The following is an 18,135-nucleotide window of genomic DNA, read 5'->3' as shown; positions in this document are numbered from 1 at the left end:
CCGGTCTAGGGAACAGGATGCGATAGTGGGGGACCGAAGCTGCTCCGATAGAGAGAAGGTATGAGAAGGAGTTCAGAGGTAGAAGGACAGGATGGTGCCCAGTGTGGGGGGGGGGGGCAGGGAGCAAATGAAGGGCCTGAGTTTAAGGCCAGTCGCCGGGCCTGTCATGTGCGTTGGTCAGAGTAACACTGACTTGCAGCCGTGCGTGTGTGTGTGTGTGTGTGTGTGTATGTGTGTGTGTGTAGCAGACCAGAGAAATGCAAGATGCTGACTGTGGTGGGAGGAGGTGTCAGCCTGAGGGGCAGTGCCTGTGGGCACAGCTGTCTGTTCTGGGTCTGGGACAGGCAACACTGGGCCTGCTGGACCCCTTCCCTTGCGGATCTGACTGCCGTGGCGCTGGAAAGCTTGGACTGGGTGGGAGGGGAGGACAGGGCAGGGCAGGCTCCAAGACCATGACCCAGCGAGGGGACCCTCTGGTAGAGGCAAGGCTGGTGGAATGCCCCTCACTCCACTTCACTCATGGTGAGCCCAGGTGTTAGTCAGGCATGGGCGGGGGGCGCGGGGGCGGCGGCCCTACTATGCAGGATAACAAGGCTGAGACCTACTATGCAGGATAACAAGGCTGAGACCTACTATGCAGGATAACAAGGCTGAGAAGAGAGGGGTCACCTGAGGCAGACCAGACGAGTTTGCTCCCAAGCCCAGGCTCTAGGGCCTGTTCGGGGCCTGCCTGCCCAAAGGGGATTGATCCAGCAGACCCCAGTGTCCTTTCCACAGCTCCGGGACGGTCAGCAAGGGTGCTGTGCCAGCCATGTGGGCTACTAGGCAGATGTGATGGCCTCGCTGGCAGAGTGACCCTTTTCATGGCAGTGGGGAAGACAGGACCTTGTTAGTGTTCCTGCCCCAGCAAACTGAGCTCTTGCTGGCCTGTGGAATCCCCAAGGCAAGCTTGTTTATCCAGCCCCTAAAGGTCTCTAAGCTCCGGAATGGAAGGACACTGGGGTCTTACGCGTCTCAGCTTCCTTGGGCCCACTGGCCTTGTCCTCCCCACCCTGCTCACACCAGGGCCTCTGGGTGTGGCTTTGCAGAACTTCTCTTTCCACTAGGTCTGCACTAGGGTACCCCGTCCCCTCCTGGCCTGTGGACTCCTACCCTGGGAGCTCTACCTGGCTGTCCTGGTTACCCAGAAGGTACCATTTCTGTCCCTGATTAACTGGTCTGGTCTCCTTACTCCACCCCCCAATGTCATGAGCACCCCTACTTCTCCCCTTCCTCTCCACTGGGGAGGGGAAATTCTTGGACCCCAAGTTATCCCGGGCCCCGCCTTCCTAACCCCCCACCACTGATGGGTTTGCAGAGCTGCCCACGAGAAGCCCACCTCTGCGCTTGGATTGAAGAGTGCCGCATCTCACAATCCTACCATCTCCCCTCCTCTCAACACAACGCACAAACCCGGCCATCTTTCCAACAAACCCGCCAGCCCAGGCGCGGGGAGAGCAGCCTCTCTGGGAAGAGCAAGGGGCAGGGAGGGGTCTGGGGGCCCGGCTCGCAGACTCACCTTCTCTCTGCTGCTGGGGGATCATCGGAGGAGGCTGAGGAAAGGCCTGGCTTATCTGACCATAGGCAGCAGGGTAGGCGGCGGCTGGAGGGCCAAAGAGAAGAGGCAAGAGCAAGACACGATGACAGTGACACAGAGAGAGACAGGGCGGGAGGCAGGGAGAAAGAGACATTTCAGTGCTGAGCAGGAAAAGCAGACCAGCCACAAAGTGCATTTCGGCTCAGCCCCTTTCGCTCAGAGTAGGACAGGAGGAGCCCCGGGTGGAGACCAGAAGCACGTGCGTGCGGGTTTGTGTGTGGGGGGGTGGGCTCTCTACAGGGTCTGGTCCCCATTCCATCCGTCTGCTTGGCCCAGGGGGTGGGCTCTCTACAGGGTCTGGTCCCCATTCCATCCGTCTGCTTGGCCCAGGCTGCCTCTTGTCACCCTCCTCGTTTCTGCCTCTGGCTGCCTATCCTCCCATGTCCCCTGTCATCCTTGCTCCACCAACACTTGTTACCTGTGTATTGGGGGGAGACAGAAGGTTCACACTGCTTCCCTTCCAGGGTCTCTCCTTCCCTCAACCCCAGTCATCTAGGCTTCCGGGGCCAGCAGCTGTGGAATGGGGGAGCCGGCAGCCCAGCTCTGGCCTCACCCCCAGTGCTGCTGTGTGGCTTGGTGCCCCTGGACGAGCTGGCCTGGCAGCCCAGTGGGGAAGGGAATGCTGGCCTCAAAAGCTGAGTAACTGGTAACTGCACAGCAAGGTCAACGCTTCAGCCTGGCTCACCAACTTGTCTGCATTTCTGACCACCCACAGCGCAAGGGCACCATGGGATACTCTGCCTAAACGCAAGGGGTGAGCCGAGAGACAGCCTGGGGGCGGGGTCTCTGGGAGCACAGGCCTCCCTCCTTCCACAGCAGCTTCAGCCCACCACCTCCCTCTCCCACACAGGGCGGGGCCCAGGCCTGGGGTGGGGAGGGCACCGGCCAGGCAGGAGTGGGGAGACAAACACAGCTGGGGAGAGCCACGGGGACGCGCGGGTACTAACGACCTGCGTACTGCTGCACTCCAGCGTAGGCCTGCTGCAGGGGGTCCGCGGCGGTGGGGCTCTGCGCTGCAGGGAAGCCGGGGGCAGAGGTCAGTGACGCCCACTGGAGCCAGCCCCTCCCCCGCGGTGCCCATGGAGATGACGCTGGCGGCACTGTCCTTCCCCACCACTGTGGAGTCAGCCCTGGACAGGTCATCTGACAGCCACGCTGCGTGCCTGGGCCCCACTGGGGTCCCGCCTTCCACAGTCCGGGGCCCTGGGCAGGGTAGAAGTTGCCCACCTTGGGGGACGCAGGCTGCAGCTGTCCTGGGTTCGCATGAGATGAAGGCTTCATGCAGAAGGCTGGGAAGGGCTAGGAATGAGAAGCCAGGGGAGGCTGGACCATGAGGGGCTTAGTGGGAACACACGAGTGACCGGGCCCCAGAAAAGGGCTGTGGGAAAGTGGGAGAGGGGGCAGGAGGCTGTCAGAGGGGTAGTTTCACCCTCACCATCCCCAAGAAAAGTCAGGGGCAGAACCCAACTGGGTGAAAGAAAGGGCACAGGAGGCCTCACCCTACCGCTCTGTCCTCCTGGGCCACCCGTGCCTGACCAAACAGAGGACCCTCTCCTCTATTCTTAGGGAGTTTGCATAAGGAATGGAGGCTTCCCATTCCCAGGCCACGGCTAAGACACCCTCAGCAGGACTGGCCACGGTCCCCTCAGGCTAGGCGAGGAGGAGCACCCGCAGAAACGGAAGAACTGGCAGACCAAGGACCTCCCTCCAGCCCAAGTTTGTGACTTGGACGTCTGCTGCCCCGTGCGCGACGAGGCCCGCATGCTGATACTCTGGCAAGCAGCTGGGGGCAGCTGGACTGGGGAGAGGCAGGGCTCCCTGCTCTCGCCTCTGCTGGGCCTTCAGAGGCTGCGGGCAATGCATGGGCAGCACATGGTAGGTGCTGCCCTCGGTGGCCACAGCGAGTGGGAGTGGGAGTGGGCTGGCCTTGGAGGCTCAGGGAAGTGGACGGGGACAGATCTAGCCACAGTATGTGTAGGGCAAACTGGATAATATAAGGAGGCAGAACCATCTGGGCTTATCTGCCTCGGGACCTAGGCCAGCCACGCTAACCGGCAGTGCCAGACTTAGGGGCCTGTAGACCAGAAAGAATCCCCAAACTTCCTTTCTGAGCTCTTGTTTTCACCTGGGCCTCAGGGAAACCAAGGGAACTCCTGGGGCAGAGGTCCTTAAACACAGAGCAGACTGCAGCAGGGGAGGTGGGCCAGGCACTGCTCAGCGGGGTAGCTGGGAATGGCTAAGGATGCAAGCTCTCCTGACCTGCCCTATCCCTCTCCCTCGTTCCCCCGTGGTGGAGACGGGAGCCAGGAGCTCCCAGTGCTGGGTGATGATGGTGGTGGTGGTGTCCTCTCCTTGTTCCTGCTGTTCCCTCTCCCTGACCCCTCTGCCAGCCTCGGCTCTCTGGAGGGAAACCCACATCCAGCTTGTCCTCTTGGTCTCCCCAGTGGCTCAACCACATAGTACCTTTGTGCAAATTAGAAAAAGGTCTCTATCTCTGGGCACACTGGTGCCCCGTGTAAAATAAAACTTGCACAACTTATATGACAGCTACCCTCACATCACATCTACACACACACACACACACACACACAGTGCCAGGATCATAGCAAGTGCTCAGTAAATATTGTGATATAAGGGGCTAGAATGTGGAGAAAAGCATTTCTGAGACCCCTCTCTACTTCTCTGCTTAATGACCTCATTAGTAACTGCCAAAGAATGAACATTTTGAAGGATCTCGCTCATTACAGCGGCTCCAAACTCTGCATTTAAAGATGGTAAATTAATTTTTTTAATGTACTACTTTTCTCCTTTCCTTCCCTCCATCCCTCCCTCCTGCTCTGGCAGGGAATTGTTTATGGGACGTGGCAGATTGTTACAAATGGGGGAGAGAAGCATTTCCAAATTCCATGAGGGAAATAGCTCACAGATGCTGGTGGGGGTGGGGAAAGAACAGGTTTGTCAAAACCCAGAACTCCAGATGGGCTTGCGGCACGGCGGAGGGAGGGAATGAAACCACCCAGATGTGCTGGGGACTGCATCTCCCAGCTCAGGAGCCTGAGGCAGGAGCCCAGGACCTGAGAGAGGTGGGCTCTCTCCCACCTGCGCTTCGCTAAGCCCCTGCCCTGCCTCCTTGCCAGCCGGAGTCTTCATCCTGAAACGACACTCCGGGTCCTCTGGGCCCTGCAGCTCCCACTCGAGGCTTCTCTGGCCTCTTCCCTCTGCACTGAGTGGTGAGTTGAGAAGCAAGCACTGGATATGACCAAGGACAACTCCAAGTTCAAAGTCAGGACATTCTCCTCCGTTTTTCTCTAGCACAGTAACCTTGTACCCTGCTGCTACCATAACTTTTCTATTCTCTGGGTATCTGGTCCTCAGTCCAGACATTGAAATCACTCTCTCTAGGCTTCTGTGGTTTTACAAAGCCACACAGTGGACCTGGATCAGCAACCAGAGTGGGAAGCAATACTGTGCCCCTCGCCCCCCCACACACACACTCATACTGCTGATCCACCCCAGTCTGACGTCCTCTGCCCTAGCTGGGTCACCCTGCTCGCCACCCCTGACCCCTGCCACGCATGTCCCTCCTCCCTCCGGGCCTCCAGGACAGCCACTCCGCAGGACGTGCCCTTGTTCATCCTCCCTGATGGTTCAAGTCCACTCTGAGCCTCCTGTCGGGGCAGCTCCTTTGGGTTTCTTCAGTCCACAGGGGTCTCCCTTCACTCGAATCCTTTGGCACCTCACACTGGAGAACATTCACTCTTGGTCAGACGCCATTCTGCTTATTGTTTCAGCATTCTGTTGATGTATATTCTGTTTCTAACTGGACTCAGACCTCCCAGGAGACAGGCCCACATCCCTCCCTCCTTCTGGGCACAGAACTGGGCACGTACTTGTATGTATAGGGACTCGGTAACCTTGTCATCTGCCCTCTAGCAAGGAGGGACAGCACTCTTCACATCTCGGATACGATGCCCCTTGCTAGTCTACTCTAGGGCTGTGGGCCAGCTCTCCTGCTCTGTCCATCCTCAAGACTAGAGACAGGAGCTGCTTCAAGTCAGCTGGACAGTAGTCCCACTAAGGGAGAACTGTTAAATTTGAGAGGAATAAAGTTAATCCAAGAACTGTCTCCTGGATCTTCCATGTGCCAGATTTCATGAAGGGAGGGGCCTGGAGCTGTCCGAGGTTCTGATCCTCTGTCGAAGTGCTGACGCGGTTTTCTGTGCACCAAAACCCTGAATGGGTATGTACTCGCCAGAATGTCAATCTATATATCCCCGGTTCCTTCCCAAGAGTACTTTCCTTCTTTACACTAAATATAATTATTCCTTAATCTTCTATCCCCTTGCTTTTTATAGGTCAAATTCACTCTCAATTAATTTACAGTTCCTAGCCTCTTTTCCTGCTTGTACAATGACATCTATTCTCTTTTCTTCCCTGAAGGAGCCCCAGGAATGCAGTTCCTTCTCACCTATCAGACTGACACCTCCCCAAGGATGGGAATCTGGTCTCTCCCACTAGAGACTCCCCGAGGGGAGGCAGGAGGCTGTTCTCCATGATCACACTTGGGGCTCCACCAAGGAACGGACGGAGCGCAGCAGCCACACACTCCCGTTACGCCAGCAGGAGCAGGGACAGAATGAAGGAGAGGTGTGCTGCACGGGCAAGGAGGGCTGCTCGATGCGCTTACCTGGGTAGGGGTGGATGCCGTTGGCAAACACAGCTTCCGCGGCAGGCTGCCCGTTGGCCTGTGGGGGGAGGCCAGTGAAGCCGTTCACCCCAATGGGGGACGGGATGCTAGGCACGGCTGGTGCAGTGATGCCCGGAGGGGTGCTGCCACCTGGTTTCAGAGGTGGAGAAGGGTGGACGAGGAGGGGAGGCAAGCAGAACAAAGGTGAGGAAAGCGATTCCTAGAGCTCCAGCTCCTGGTTCCAAGGGCCTGGGCATAGACTTGGAACTCACACGCCAACTCAATCCTATCTGTGAATCATGCCTTGGATTCTCTCCTTGCAAGGACTGGTTCCACTCATCTCAGTTGTATCCATCCTTCAAGATCAAGTCCATCCTTCAAGGTAGAGTCCAGATCCCACCTACCTCATGAAGACTTCTCTGACCACTGACCACTCAACCTTAGAACTGTAGCACATAGACTATTTTCAGTGCCCTTGACTTTGATCACATTTGGTCTTCCTTTAGTCATTAGTCATTTTCAGTGGTTATTGCTCATCCTAGTTAAGTCAGGATGGGCTAGTCCTTGTTTAGCCACCAAGGGCTTCTAAATTGCTGGCTCTGCCTTCTTGTCTGGATCACTGAGGGGCTGATCTGCCTTCCCAGGAGGCAGTTTTGCTTCTCAGGTTAAGGAGGTCTTAATTCTAAAAAGTTCACAGCAGTGAGGGACAGAGTCCAGACTCAGCCCTGTTCACACATAGTAGACACCTTGCCCTCCTCCAGTGAAGATAATAATAATGGTGCTCATAGTGGGGGGGGGGTAAAGTTAGTATCAGATGACTAGATGCTGTGCCCTCTCTATGCCAGGTGCATGGATCTTAAGGTGTGGCTGGCATGGTAATTGTACTGAGGCCTCAAAGCTGGGAAGGGCCTTCCTCTTCATGTAGGGAGCATGTTTCTCTGTGGAAGAGGACCTGAGGCTAGCCTGAGCTTGAGCTTGCCCCTAAGTTGGGGATCAGAACTGTGGGGTAGTGCTTAAGTTGGGCCTAGAGATCACGCAGTCTTCCATGGGTATTATCTGGGAAAGGACCAGCTCCTGGGTATGAGGAGGGCTGCTGCTATGACCTGGGTGCAGAGAGTCAAGGAAGTTTGGCGACTGAAAGCCTCAGCTATTGGGCCAGCCCGTGGGACTAAACAAGGTTCTCTCACCTTTGACCCTATTGACATCTGTGGTCAGATAGTGCCTTGTTGTGGGAGCTGTCCTGCGCATTGTTGGATGTTTAGCAGCAGTCCTGGCCTGTACCTACTAGATTAGAGTACCACCCCCTCCCCAAGTTGTGAAACCAAAAAGGTCTCAGGACACTGCCAGATATCCTGAGGTGGGGGCATGAAATCATTATCCCAATGGAGAATCACTGAACTAGATAATAACCAAAATCCAATTAAAAACACACTTTGTGAGCAGGGTCATTTCCAAACCCCTCTGTCCTTTAACAAATCTGTGGTTCTCTCTTGCTTGTTGTACAGTTCTCTTGGGAAAAGCCAGTGAGTCTATGTTGGGTTAAAGGGAAGTATAAACACTGGCTCCTTCTATCCTTGGGTCAGGGACCAAACAAGGCCACATAATGGGCAGGGGTCTTCTCCCCTCAGACCTGAAAGGGGGATGTGTTCACATCACTTTCTTTCCAAAACAACTTGAGTGAAATTCCCACCACCCTGAAATCATACCATGGACTTCATGGGGCCCACATCCCATCTTCACTTGGGTCCCCAGGGATTAGAACATTTCTGAGACAAACTGCCAGAGGATGAGGCCAGCTTAGCCCCAGATACCATGTGCTATTTGCTGTAGAATGGTCCATTGTGGCCGAAATTGGCCAAACAAAAGGTCCGGATTTGGGTTCAGCTGCTCTCCTGCGAGGCAGCGCCCTGTGTTGGTAGGCTGCCAGCTCACCTGAGGTTGGGGTCATGGGTGCGGCTGCCAAGCCGTTCATGTTGAGGGCTGCCATCTGCTGCATCTGCGCAGCGGCGAAGGCAGCCATGGGGTTCAGGTAGCCACCCTGCGCGACTGATGCCATCAGAGCCGCTTGCTGCTGCATCAGCTGGGGCAGAGGGAGTGGAAAAAATATCATGCGCTTCCAGGGGGGCAGCCCTCCCACAGGGGTCAGCTCCTGGACACAGCCCCTGGGCTCTGAACTCCAGCGGGCTCAGACACAGCTACCCACCCCACCCCACCCCACCCCTAGAGAACCCTGGGGTCTCCCTCCTTCCTACCCTAGTTCTCAAAGGATATTAGAAACCACTCCTAAGAAGTAACCATCCAAAAGTAATGGCAGAATCCTGGGGAACTCTAAAGTTGTTGTAAGGGGGGTGGACTGGCCCCATGGGTGTTATTTACCCCTGTGAAGGCCTGTCATTCATGGAGATGTGACACCCAAAGCTCTAAGGACATGTTGGATGAGCCTGTGTAGAATTAACTTAGCATGGATTTCTATCAAAAAGTTCTCACAAAGGTGAGTGAGGACCGGGGAGTTGTTAAAACTGTCCAGATTTGAACACCGCTGCAGGAGTGTGGAGGTGAGCTTGCGTTTTTAGAACCAGAACCCTGGACTATCTCAGTGTCACCCATGTGGGGGTGTATCTGCAAGTCTGGGAGGCAGCTTAGGGGAGATGCTGGTAGAGAAGGCTCCAAGACAGAAGAAAGGAGTTGGTGGGCCAGGGGCCTGGGGGGACTTTAGCAAACGTACTGATGTGATAGGCTTTTGGGAACCTCACAGGACCTCTACCAGGAGTGACCAGAGGGCTGAGCCACCCTTCCATGAATTGGGGGCAGAGGTGAAATGGTGACAGCCAAACACCTGAACCTCTCCCCCACTTTCCAGTTGGTGCTTCCTAGAATTTGACCAGCACAGGAGCATTCAGGGTAACCCACCTTGCTGCCCTGCCTAGGAGCCTTCTCTCCAGCTCCTCCCATTAAGAACCAGGACAGCAAACCACCTCCTTTAGGGAGCAACCCTGGACTGAACCACACTTCTCTCAACTCCCTCTGGCCTCTACTCCTCAGGTTCATTCTGACCACTCATCCCTCTCTAGGGCTGGAGCAGTCAGTCTTTCATAGGCCAGGAACAGGGCTCTCCTCAGCAAAGCTAGGTGTCCCTGCTTGTGGGCTCTGAGCAGAGTTAGCTGGAGAACGCTGCCCACACTCCCGCCCCCGCCTGCGTCCCCACTTACTGCCTGTGCGTAGGCGCCGTAGGCCCCAAACGGGATGGCCATGGGGTTGAACATGCCCATCTGGCCAGCCATCTGCTGCATTCGCCGCATCGTGCGCTCCTTGTCAGTGTCGGCGAACTTGACCACCAGACTGGATGAGGCTCCCTGCAGCCGGGACTGCGCGTGAGGCCCACCTGCCCTACCTGCCTCTGCTTCCAGCTGTCCAGCTGTCCGTGCCCCTGACCGAGGACCCCCCTCTCCTCTCCGCGAGGCACGACTGGGGGCTGGGGGTCGGGGGGTGGACAGGCACCGGTGCATGCCCAGGGGTCTGGAGTCCTAACTCGACTGCGGGCATTTTCTACCTAGGAGACTGTGAGCCAGGTCCTTACATCTCTGGGCTTCCGTGTTCTTGTCTGAGAGATGAGGATGGTGGTAATGCCCCCCTTTCTCATGGGGAGGCAGTGGGCGATGCACATGTTTCACAGTATGGACAGAGCAAGGGTGGGCTGGGGCCCTGCAGGTGCTCTGGGCTGGGCGGGGGTGTGATCCCGCGCTGTCCGCCTCCGGCCCCACCCAGGGGTGGCCGCGCTCACCGGCCCCACCCAGGGGGCGGCCGCGCTCACCGGCCCCTCCCAGGGGCGGCCGCGCTCACCGGCCCCTCCCAGGGACTGCCGCGCTCACCGGCCCCACCCAGGGGCGGCCGCGCCCAGGGGCGGCCGCGCTCACCGGCCCCACCCAGGGGCGGCCGCGCTCACCGGCCCCTCCCAGGGGCGGCCGCGCTCACCGGCCCCACCCAGGGGCGGCCGCGCTCACCGGCCCCACCCAGGGGCGGCCGCGCTCACCGGCCCCACCCAGGGGCGGCCGCGCTCACCGGCCCCACCCAGGGGCGGCCGCGCTCACCGGCCCCACCCAGGGGCGGCCGCGCTCACCGGCCCCTCCCAGGGGCGGCCGCGCTCACCGGCCCCACCCAGGGGCGGCCGCGCTCACCGGCCCCACCCAGGGGCGGCCGCGCTCACCGGCCCCTCCCAGGGGCGGCCGCACTCACCGGCCCCTCCCAGGGGCGGCTGCACTCACCGGCCCCTCCCAGGGGGCGGCCGCGCTCACCGGCCCCTCCCAGGGGCGGCCGCGCTCACCGGCCCCACCCAGGGGCGGCTGCACTCACCGGCATGGTCTGGCTGCCGTGCAGCGCGTTGATGGCGGCTTGCGCCTCGGCGTGGGAGGAGTACTTCACAAAGGCACACCCTGGAGGGACAGGAGAGGCTGAGCCAGGGCCCGAGGGCCCAGAGGAAGCCTAAAGAACACGAAGGCCGAGGTGGGGCCCGGAGGGGCCCAGGGGACGGGGCGCATCGAAGAAGAAAGCGGAATGGTGAGATATAAAGGCCGAGAGAAGAAGAGAGACACTGAGAACCGCAGAGACAGAGAAGACCTCGTGCCACCGCCTCCTCCCTTCGAGGCATACTTCTTCCCCAGCTCGCCAGTCGGGGCCAGCTCCAGGAGGCACTGAACGCCGCCACCAAGCAGTCTGAGGGTGGAGTCCCGCCCGTTCCGCACCCTCCCTCGCGGTGCAGGCCGCTCACCCTTGCTGTTGCCGTCGGGGCCGCGCAGGATGGTGCACTCTTCGATGTTGCCGAAGGCCTCGAAGAGGCGGCGCACGTCGTCCTCAGACTGCTGCTTGTTGAGCATGCCCACGAAGAGTTTTCTATCTTCTAGAACAAAATTAGGAGATGCTTACCCGGGCCGCGGGACTGGCGGCGCGGGGCAGGCGGCGTGGGGAGGGGGGGCGCAGCAGGGCACGGCAGGAGGAGAAGGGGTTCCGGAGGAGGGAAAGGCTAGGCAGAAGCGGGGGCGGGGCCTCAGGCCTGGAGGGTGTAGGTGGGGAGCAGGGAGAGGGCGGGGTTCGGGGTGGGGCACAGCTAGAGGGGCGGGGACAACTGGGTGAGGAGGCGAGGGGGAGAGGGAGGGAATAGCAAAGGGGGAGGTGAAGCAGGAGGCCTTGGGTAAAGCAGGATCTGGATTGCAGCGACTCTGCCCCCTCCTGCCGCACAATGAGGGAGCAAAGCCATTGGTCTGGCCACTCACCTAGGGCACAGGGGTCATTCATGCAGCCCTGCTATTCCTTCTTCCCTCTTTTTAAACATACACTATCTTTCTCATCCACCTTCCCTTACAGATGCCAAAATTAACTCACAACAAGCAAGTCTGCCACAGGGCCTTTGCATATACTATTCCCTCTGCCCAGAGCACCCTCCACATCACAGCCTAATTCCCTCTCTTCTTCTAGGTCTCAGTTTAAATACTGCTTCCTCCTCAAGTTCCCTCCTTTCACCTTTATGCTCCATCTCAGCCCCTCACTCTCATGGCCTGAATTTCAAAGGACAATTATTTATTGCTTTGCCTGTGTAGCTGGTTTCTGTCTAGCTCCCTCCTCCCCAGCCTAGGCTCCCCTGGGAAGAGACCAGACCTCTATTGGAGCAGCAGTACCTGGCACATAGTAGGCCTTGGGACAGAGTTATAGAATGAGTGAATGCTCTATGCCAGTGGTTTTTAACATTTTACACTTGGGAACTTGTGACCTAGCCAGCTGGAAATGGAAACATGGAACAAATAGAGTTTTATTGTGCATAACAGTGCAACATAGTACAAGCTGGTGCTTGATTTCCAAATTCAAAATGTATGATGCATTGATTACTACATAAGTTTGTCCAAATGCTTTTTGTCTATTGCACATGAGTTATAAATGCTCTTCACGTTGCAAAAGGTTGTTTAAACAAGTCTACAAGTTCCAAAGATGTATAAGACAACCTCAATAGTATTTTCATCGATGATACAGGCTGACAAATGGCAATTACCCTGAGCATAAGAAAATTCGACTAAGATCATTGTTTCTAAATCTTATATAACATCAGGGTAGTTAACTCTTTCATGGCCTGGCACAAAATTTCTGGTGGCATGGACTAGCGGTTGAAAAAGAGTGCTTTATGCCATTCCCAGGGACACATCTTCTATCTCAGTGGTCCCCAACCCCCGGACTGCGGATCGGTACCGGTCCATGGGCCATTTGGTACCGGTCCACAGAGAAAGAATAAATAACTTACATTATTTCCATTTTATTTATATTTAAGTCTGAACGATGTTTTATTTTTTAAAAATGTCTAGATTTGGCCCTGGCCAGTTGGCTCAGTGGTAGAGCGTCGGCCTGGCGTGCAGGAGTCCCGGGTTCGATTCCCGGCCAGGGCACACAGGAGAAGCGCCCATCTGCTTCTCCCCCCCCTCCCCCTCTCCTTCCTCTCTGTCTCTCTCTTCCCCTCCCGCAGCCAAAGCTCCACTGGAGCAAAGTTTGCCCGGGCGCTGAGGATGGCTCTGTAGCCTCTGCCTCAGGCGCTAGAATGGCTCTGATTGCGACAGAGCAACGCCCCAGATGGGCAGAGCATCGCCCCCTGGTGGGCATGCCGGGTGGATCCCGGTTGGGCGTATGCGGGAGTCTGTCTGACTGCCTCCCATTTCCAGTTTCAGAAAAATACAAAAAAAAAAAAAAAAGACCAGATTCCCTCTGTTACATCTGTCTAAGATTCACTCTTGACGCTTGTCTCCGTGACATGATACATTTATCCGTCTCACCCTAAAGGCCGGTCCGTGAAAATATTTTCTGACATTAAACTGGTCTGTGGCCCAAAAAAGGTTGAGGACCACTGTTCTATCCCACATGTTTTTGCTTCACTGGCCTGGGCCTTATTTGTTCATGTTGCAAAATTCAGCCCTGGGCACTTTTGGAGAGCATGTTCCTGAAGACAGAGCTCATCAGTGGCACCCCCACACCTGTGTTGAATGCCAAGCAGTTTGTTGACACAACTCGGCACTCAGCTATATGCTTAGGCTGACAGAAATCCCATTGGGTTGTGTAGATCTGTACCAAGTAGGACTTCAAAAAGATTTCCCATCCGTGAGCTTTTATTCCAAGTGACTTCACATCTCCCATTGAGAGGTGGGGGCCTATGTTCCCTTCCCTTGAATTTGGGTGGGGCTTGTGACTGCTTTAACCAATCATGAATAGCAGAAGTGATGCCACCTGACTTCCAGGGCTAGGACATTAAAGGGATCAGCTTCCACTCAGTTCTCTTTTGGGGGGGATGCTTGCCCTGTAGAAGCCAGACACCATGCTGTGAAGAACACCCACATGGCCCATACCGTGAGTGCACGCAGAAAGGAACCCGGGCCCCCAGCTGACAGCCACCAGACATGGAAGTGAATGAGTCCTCAGCTGATTCCAGTGCCCAGCCTTTGAGCCTTCCAGCTGAGGTCCAGACATGCTGGAGCTGAGATAGGCCTTCCATGCTGTGCCCTATCTGAATTACTGACCCAGACAATCCCTGAGCAGAATAAACAGTTGTACTATACCCCTCACTTTGGGGCTAAATAGTTATATAGCTATAGTTGCTGGAACAGGGGCCCCATGGTGACAGCGCTCAGCAGGCACTCATTAGATGTTTGTTGACTGTTGAACAACTGGCACACACAGCCAAGACTGCATGCAGAAAAGCACACTCCCTAAAGCTTTAATCTTTCATGTGCGCATGGTTTTTTCTGAAGGCAGGGACACTCCGGGACCATGTCCCTCTGTATTCAGGGCTGTCGGCACCTCCTGCCCCAGAGAGTTCCCCTGGACCACACCATGAGGAGAGTTCTCATAGAGCTGAGGGGCTATCCTGGTGTCTGGAGCAAAGCACCCCTTCTCAAGTGTTGGGCAGATAAAATATATTATGCTCACTTTGTTAAAGATGGCAGCGCTGCCCACGTAGAAGCCCGTCGCCCAGGTGATGATATTAGTTGCCCTTCTTGCTTGGGATGGGCATGATTATGTTAATATGTGTTGGGGGAGGGCTTTCACACCTAAAGGTTTTAAAAGGAAGAGAGATCACGTTGTTCCAGGGGAAGAGTGATTATGCTCTAGGAGGAGCCCATGCCGGAGGAGAGCAGAGAAAGGCCACATGGAGGAGGCCAGGAGAGGCAGCCAAGATGGCAGAGTGCTGAAGGAGAAGCCAGTTTGTGCAGAGAGGAGATGGGGAGCAGAGGTGAATAAGGCTAGTGAGCTAGAAACCTTTGATTCTAGGAAACTCGGATAAGTCAGTAGCTTTGTGAGCACCTAATGAGTGGGTTTTGGAGCCCAGTGTGTGTTTTTACTTGCCCACTGGGTGCAAGCTAGGATTAAAGGTGATGGCCCACCAGTTCTTGGCTCTGTTGTGTCATTACCATCTGTCCAAATCCAATGCGAACCTGCACTGGCCAGGTAGCTCTGATGGTGGCCACGGCTATTGGCTTTACAATAAGCCACCCCAGAGTCTTCCTCTTTGGAAAGCCCTAGACCCTGCTCTGCTGTCATCCCTCAGCCCAGAGCACTCAGCTCAGGGCAAGTTTTCAATGATAAGGCGGCCCTGGGTTTCAACTCCTTCCATACCCTGTGAGGCATCATTGCCAGTTCCTGTGACCAGTCCTGGGTCAGGGCACACTAGCCTGGACCTCCCCCACTGGTGGGTTTCAGCCCAAGTTCTGGGCCTGTAGGCCAGACCCTGCCGCTGGCCCCAGCCTGGGCTGCTCGGCCGGGCTCCTCAGGCTTCGGCAGGGCTGGGCACCACACCGCTTGTCTTATCTCTAGGGCCGAGTCACTCCAGACTCTGGGCTGGAAAACCCAGAGAAAGGGAGAGAGACAGTGGACATAGTGGATGCTGAGGAGGCATGGCAGGAGATAGGGTTAGGAGCAGAGAGGGAGGGAAATGGTGAAGACAGATGGAGTGAAAAGAATCAGAACCAAAGAGCAGAGAGCGGAAAGCAGCAGCAGCAGCAGAAGACGGAGACAGAGGAGGGGAGGTGGGAGGGCGTACGTTTAACTTCCAGAAGCAACAACACTTTACAGGAAGTGAACCGGGAGTTTTTAAGCCTTTAGTGGAGTCACTGAAACTCCTCTCCAGCCCCAAGCACAGCACTCCCCCACCCCCACTCCCAGCGCCTTTTAAAGGCTCCGAATTAATGGGATTTCTGGAAAGACAAAGAAGTGAAAACCGCCCCCTGCTAATGCCAGGCCCTCCGGGTTAAAAATCCTTCTCCCTGGGAAGGAAAGAGGAAGGGATGGGCAGGCTCCTCTCCAGCCTGAGCCTGATTTAAATGCTGGGACTGCAGCTCCTGCCTTCACTCCCGGTGTCTGAATATATTCCTTTATTATCATTATGACAGCTTTCTGATTGCATTAAAATTCATCCACACGTGCCTTCCTATCCAGCCATTTCCCTTTCGCCAGTTGATTTTTTTCTAATTCCTTCTTCGCCTCCCCTGAAATCTCTCTCGACTGTGCAGTTCTGGGCCTGAGTCTTCTTTCTCGAGGGGCCAGGCTTCCCCTCTTACTGTCTGGCAGGATCTCCCCAGGGCAACTACAACCAACTTTCCCTTCTGCTAGGCGACTAGAAACCAGAGAAGCCTGGCTCCAGACTCGCTTCCTCCGGGGGTCCTGGGTGACCCCACCCAATGCAAAGGTTGGTTTGTCTCTAGAATCTTCAAACGCGTTGATTTTGCGCCCTCTTCCTTTCCAGTGGGCATGTGTCATGGGCCAGTGATTCTAAGCCTCGTGTTTCAGACCAGGGGCTGGAAGGACTCCGAGTCGAAGGGTGGACCTCGTCCTCCTGGCCCGGCCCCCTGGCTCAGACCCCAGTAACCCTGTGTTTCAGCTGCACAGCGGCCCTACCTCGATTTTTAGGTCTGTAAGACTGGAATGACTGGGCCCCCTCCTGTGGTGGATGCGTGGCTTCCAGGAGATAATGCCTTCCTACTCCTTTAAATGTGATTGCCCGTGTCTGGGGGGCTGAGGGAACACCTGGGGTGCTGGGGAGCAGGAGTGTGAGGCCCCAAAAGGGCTGGGCCACAGAGGTAGGCACTAGTCCCAGCCCTGCCTGAACCCCGAGAGGGTGCCTCAGCTGTCTGTGCCCAGATGTTCTGCCACCACTCTGGGGACAGTCTATACTCTGGTCTATACTCACCCTACCCCTCACCCTCAACCCTGCCCACTAGGCAGATGTGGATTGTGGAAGCCAATATAATAAGGGATGAAATAAATACCCAGTTCTGTCTGGTGAAAGTGTTTATGGAAACCTCAGGAGGGACTGGACCAGAGCACCTGCCATCCCTCCTGGGTCTACGCTCTGGTCGTGCCTTCAGCATTTATTGAGCACTTACTGTGTACCTGGAACTTGGCTGAATAGAATCTGAGATGATTTTTAGAAGCCGTTATGGGTTTCCTACTTTGGGGGGTGGAGAGTTACTCTTTCAGTGGGTGTATAAGCAGGCCACAGTTCTTAGATCCCTGGAGACTTCAGTCTTTGGCCTGAGAGCCTCTGCCAGGGGGTCCCCCACCACCCCCTTCCCATGAGAGAGGACAGCCAAGCCTGGTTGTCACATGCAATACCTCTGGACCCCAGGCCCAAGGGGGCCAGTGTGGGACGGAACATGGGTACACACTGAAGGCTTCCGAGAGGAGGTGGACTGGAGCTACAATGCCCAAGGGACAGGTGTAGGAGGCCCACACAGAATTAGAACATTTTGAAAGATAAAAGGGTCCCCTTTTGGCTGCTCTTTTCAGCTGTCCCCAAGTAGCTTCTGCTTGGGGCAGAGCTTGCAAGAGGGGGTCCTGTCTTTACTTTTCCATCTGCCTCTTGACTACTCTGTGCCCCACCAACATTCACATATCCTATTCGTCTGGCCTCTGGACTCTTCTTTTCCCAAAACCTCAGTAGAACTCTGAGCTTTGGTTTTTCATCCTATAGAAAGCAATGGGTGTCACTTCCTGGGAAGCCATAGGTGCTTATGACAAGGCAGCGGGATCTACTCCCTCTGAGGATAGAGATTCCTGTGCTCACTCACTCAGGCTGTCAGGGCAGGACGCGGCTCTGACACCAGAAGGATTTGCATTTTAAAAGGAGAGCCCAGAAAACAGAGAAGCAGGGCACCCACAGCGGTTTGGGATCTGCCAGGAGGAAGTTTCAGGCCGGTGCCTCATTCCCTCCCCCTTATGGAGGCAGGGAGCATCTTGCTGGACCCCTGAGGCAGGAAGAGGCAGGTCACAACAGCACTTTGACTTGCCAAATGCCAGCGCCTTGGCACTAATGCTGAGATTCCAGTTTAATTTCCAAAATTTGATTCGCTCATTACCATCGACATTAGACAATATTTCCTGCTTAAGGATAGACGGCTGCTGGGGCACTGTGGACGAGTGCTCAGATGGTTAATGCCTTTTATTGCCACAATAGACTTTTACTGTTCTCTCCCCTCCAGCTGCTGAGGGAGGGTTTGTGGGGGGACCTGAGCGAGGGAGAACCCGGAGGCCAGCGACCAGGATGGGGCATCAATGGCTTTGAGGGCTGTGGCTTCTCTCCTGCTCTTCGGCTATTGGGCCCTGGGGTGGGCAGAATGGGGCCACAGCCCAGAGCCTCAGCTGCCCCAGCACCCCTGCCTCTCAGCTGCCAGCAGAGTCTGGAGCCCTGAACGCTCTTAGGGGACTTCCAGGGCACCGCCTAGATCCGCAGACCATCTGCTGTCCCTGGAGATGGCCTCGATGTCTCAGGGCACACAGGCAATGAGTTTGA

At 56.1% G+C, this 18,135-nt stretch overlaps 1 protein-coding gene across 36 annotated transcripts in view; it reads right to left on the bottom strand.

Moving 5' to 3' along the window:
* The window catches only part of CELF4 (CUGBP Elav-like family member 4), a 307,270-nt gene that overhangs the window by 19,188 nt on the left and 269,947 nt on the right, over nucleotides 1–18,135 (bottom strand). For 8 of the 36 annotated variants that reach the window (XM_066353615.1, XM_066353616.1, XM_066353587.1 and 5 more), the window contains exons 4-10: nucleotides 11,089–11,214; nucleotides 10,674–10,753; nucleotides 9,533–9,676; nucleotides 8,256–8,403; nucleotides 6,324–6,473; nucleotides 2,584–2,649; nucleotides 1,559–1,642 (exon numbers count right to left, since the gene is read on the bottom strand). In XM_066353615.1, the coding sequence (XP_066209712.1) occupies nucleotides 1,559–1,642; nucleotides 2,584–2,649; nucleotides 6,324–6,473; nucleotides 8,256–8,403; nucleotides 9,533–9,676; nucleotides 10,674–10,753; nucleotides 11,089–11,214 (798 nt within the window). Of the gene's footprint in view, nucleotides 1–1,558; nucleotides 1,643–2,583; nucleotides 2,650–2,863; nucleotides 2,936–6,323; nucleotides 6,474–8,255; nucleotides 8,404–9,532; nucleotides 9,677–10,673; nucleotides 10,754–11,088; nucleotides 11,218–18,135 lie in introns of all 36 variants that reach the window. The other 28 variants (XM_066353614.1, XM_066353586.1, XM_066353589.1 and 25 more) reach the window with 7 other exon arrangements.

The sequence above is a fragment of the Saccopteryx leptura genome, chromosome 11, assembly GCF_036850995.1.
Source record: "Saccopteryx leptura isolate mSacLep1 chromosome 11, mSacLep1_pri_phased_curated, whole genome shotgun sequence".
Classification (NCBI taxonomy): Eukaryota; Metazoa; Chordata; class Mammalia; order Chiroptera; family Emballonuridae; genus Saccopteryx; species Saccopteryx leptura.
This window is presented reverse-complemented; position numbering and strand designations above follow the sequence as displayed.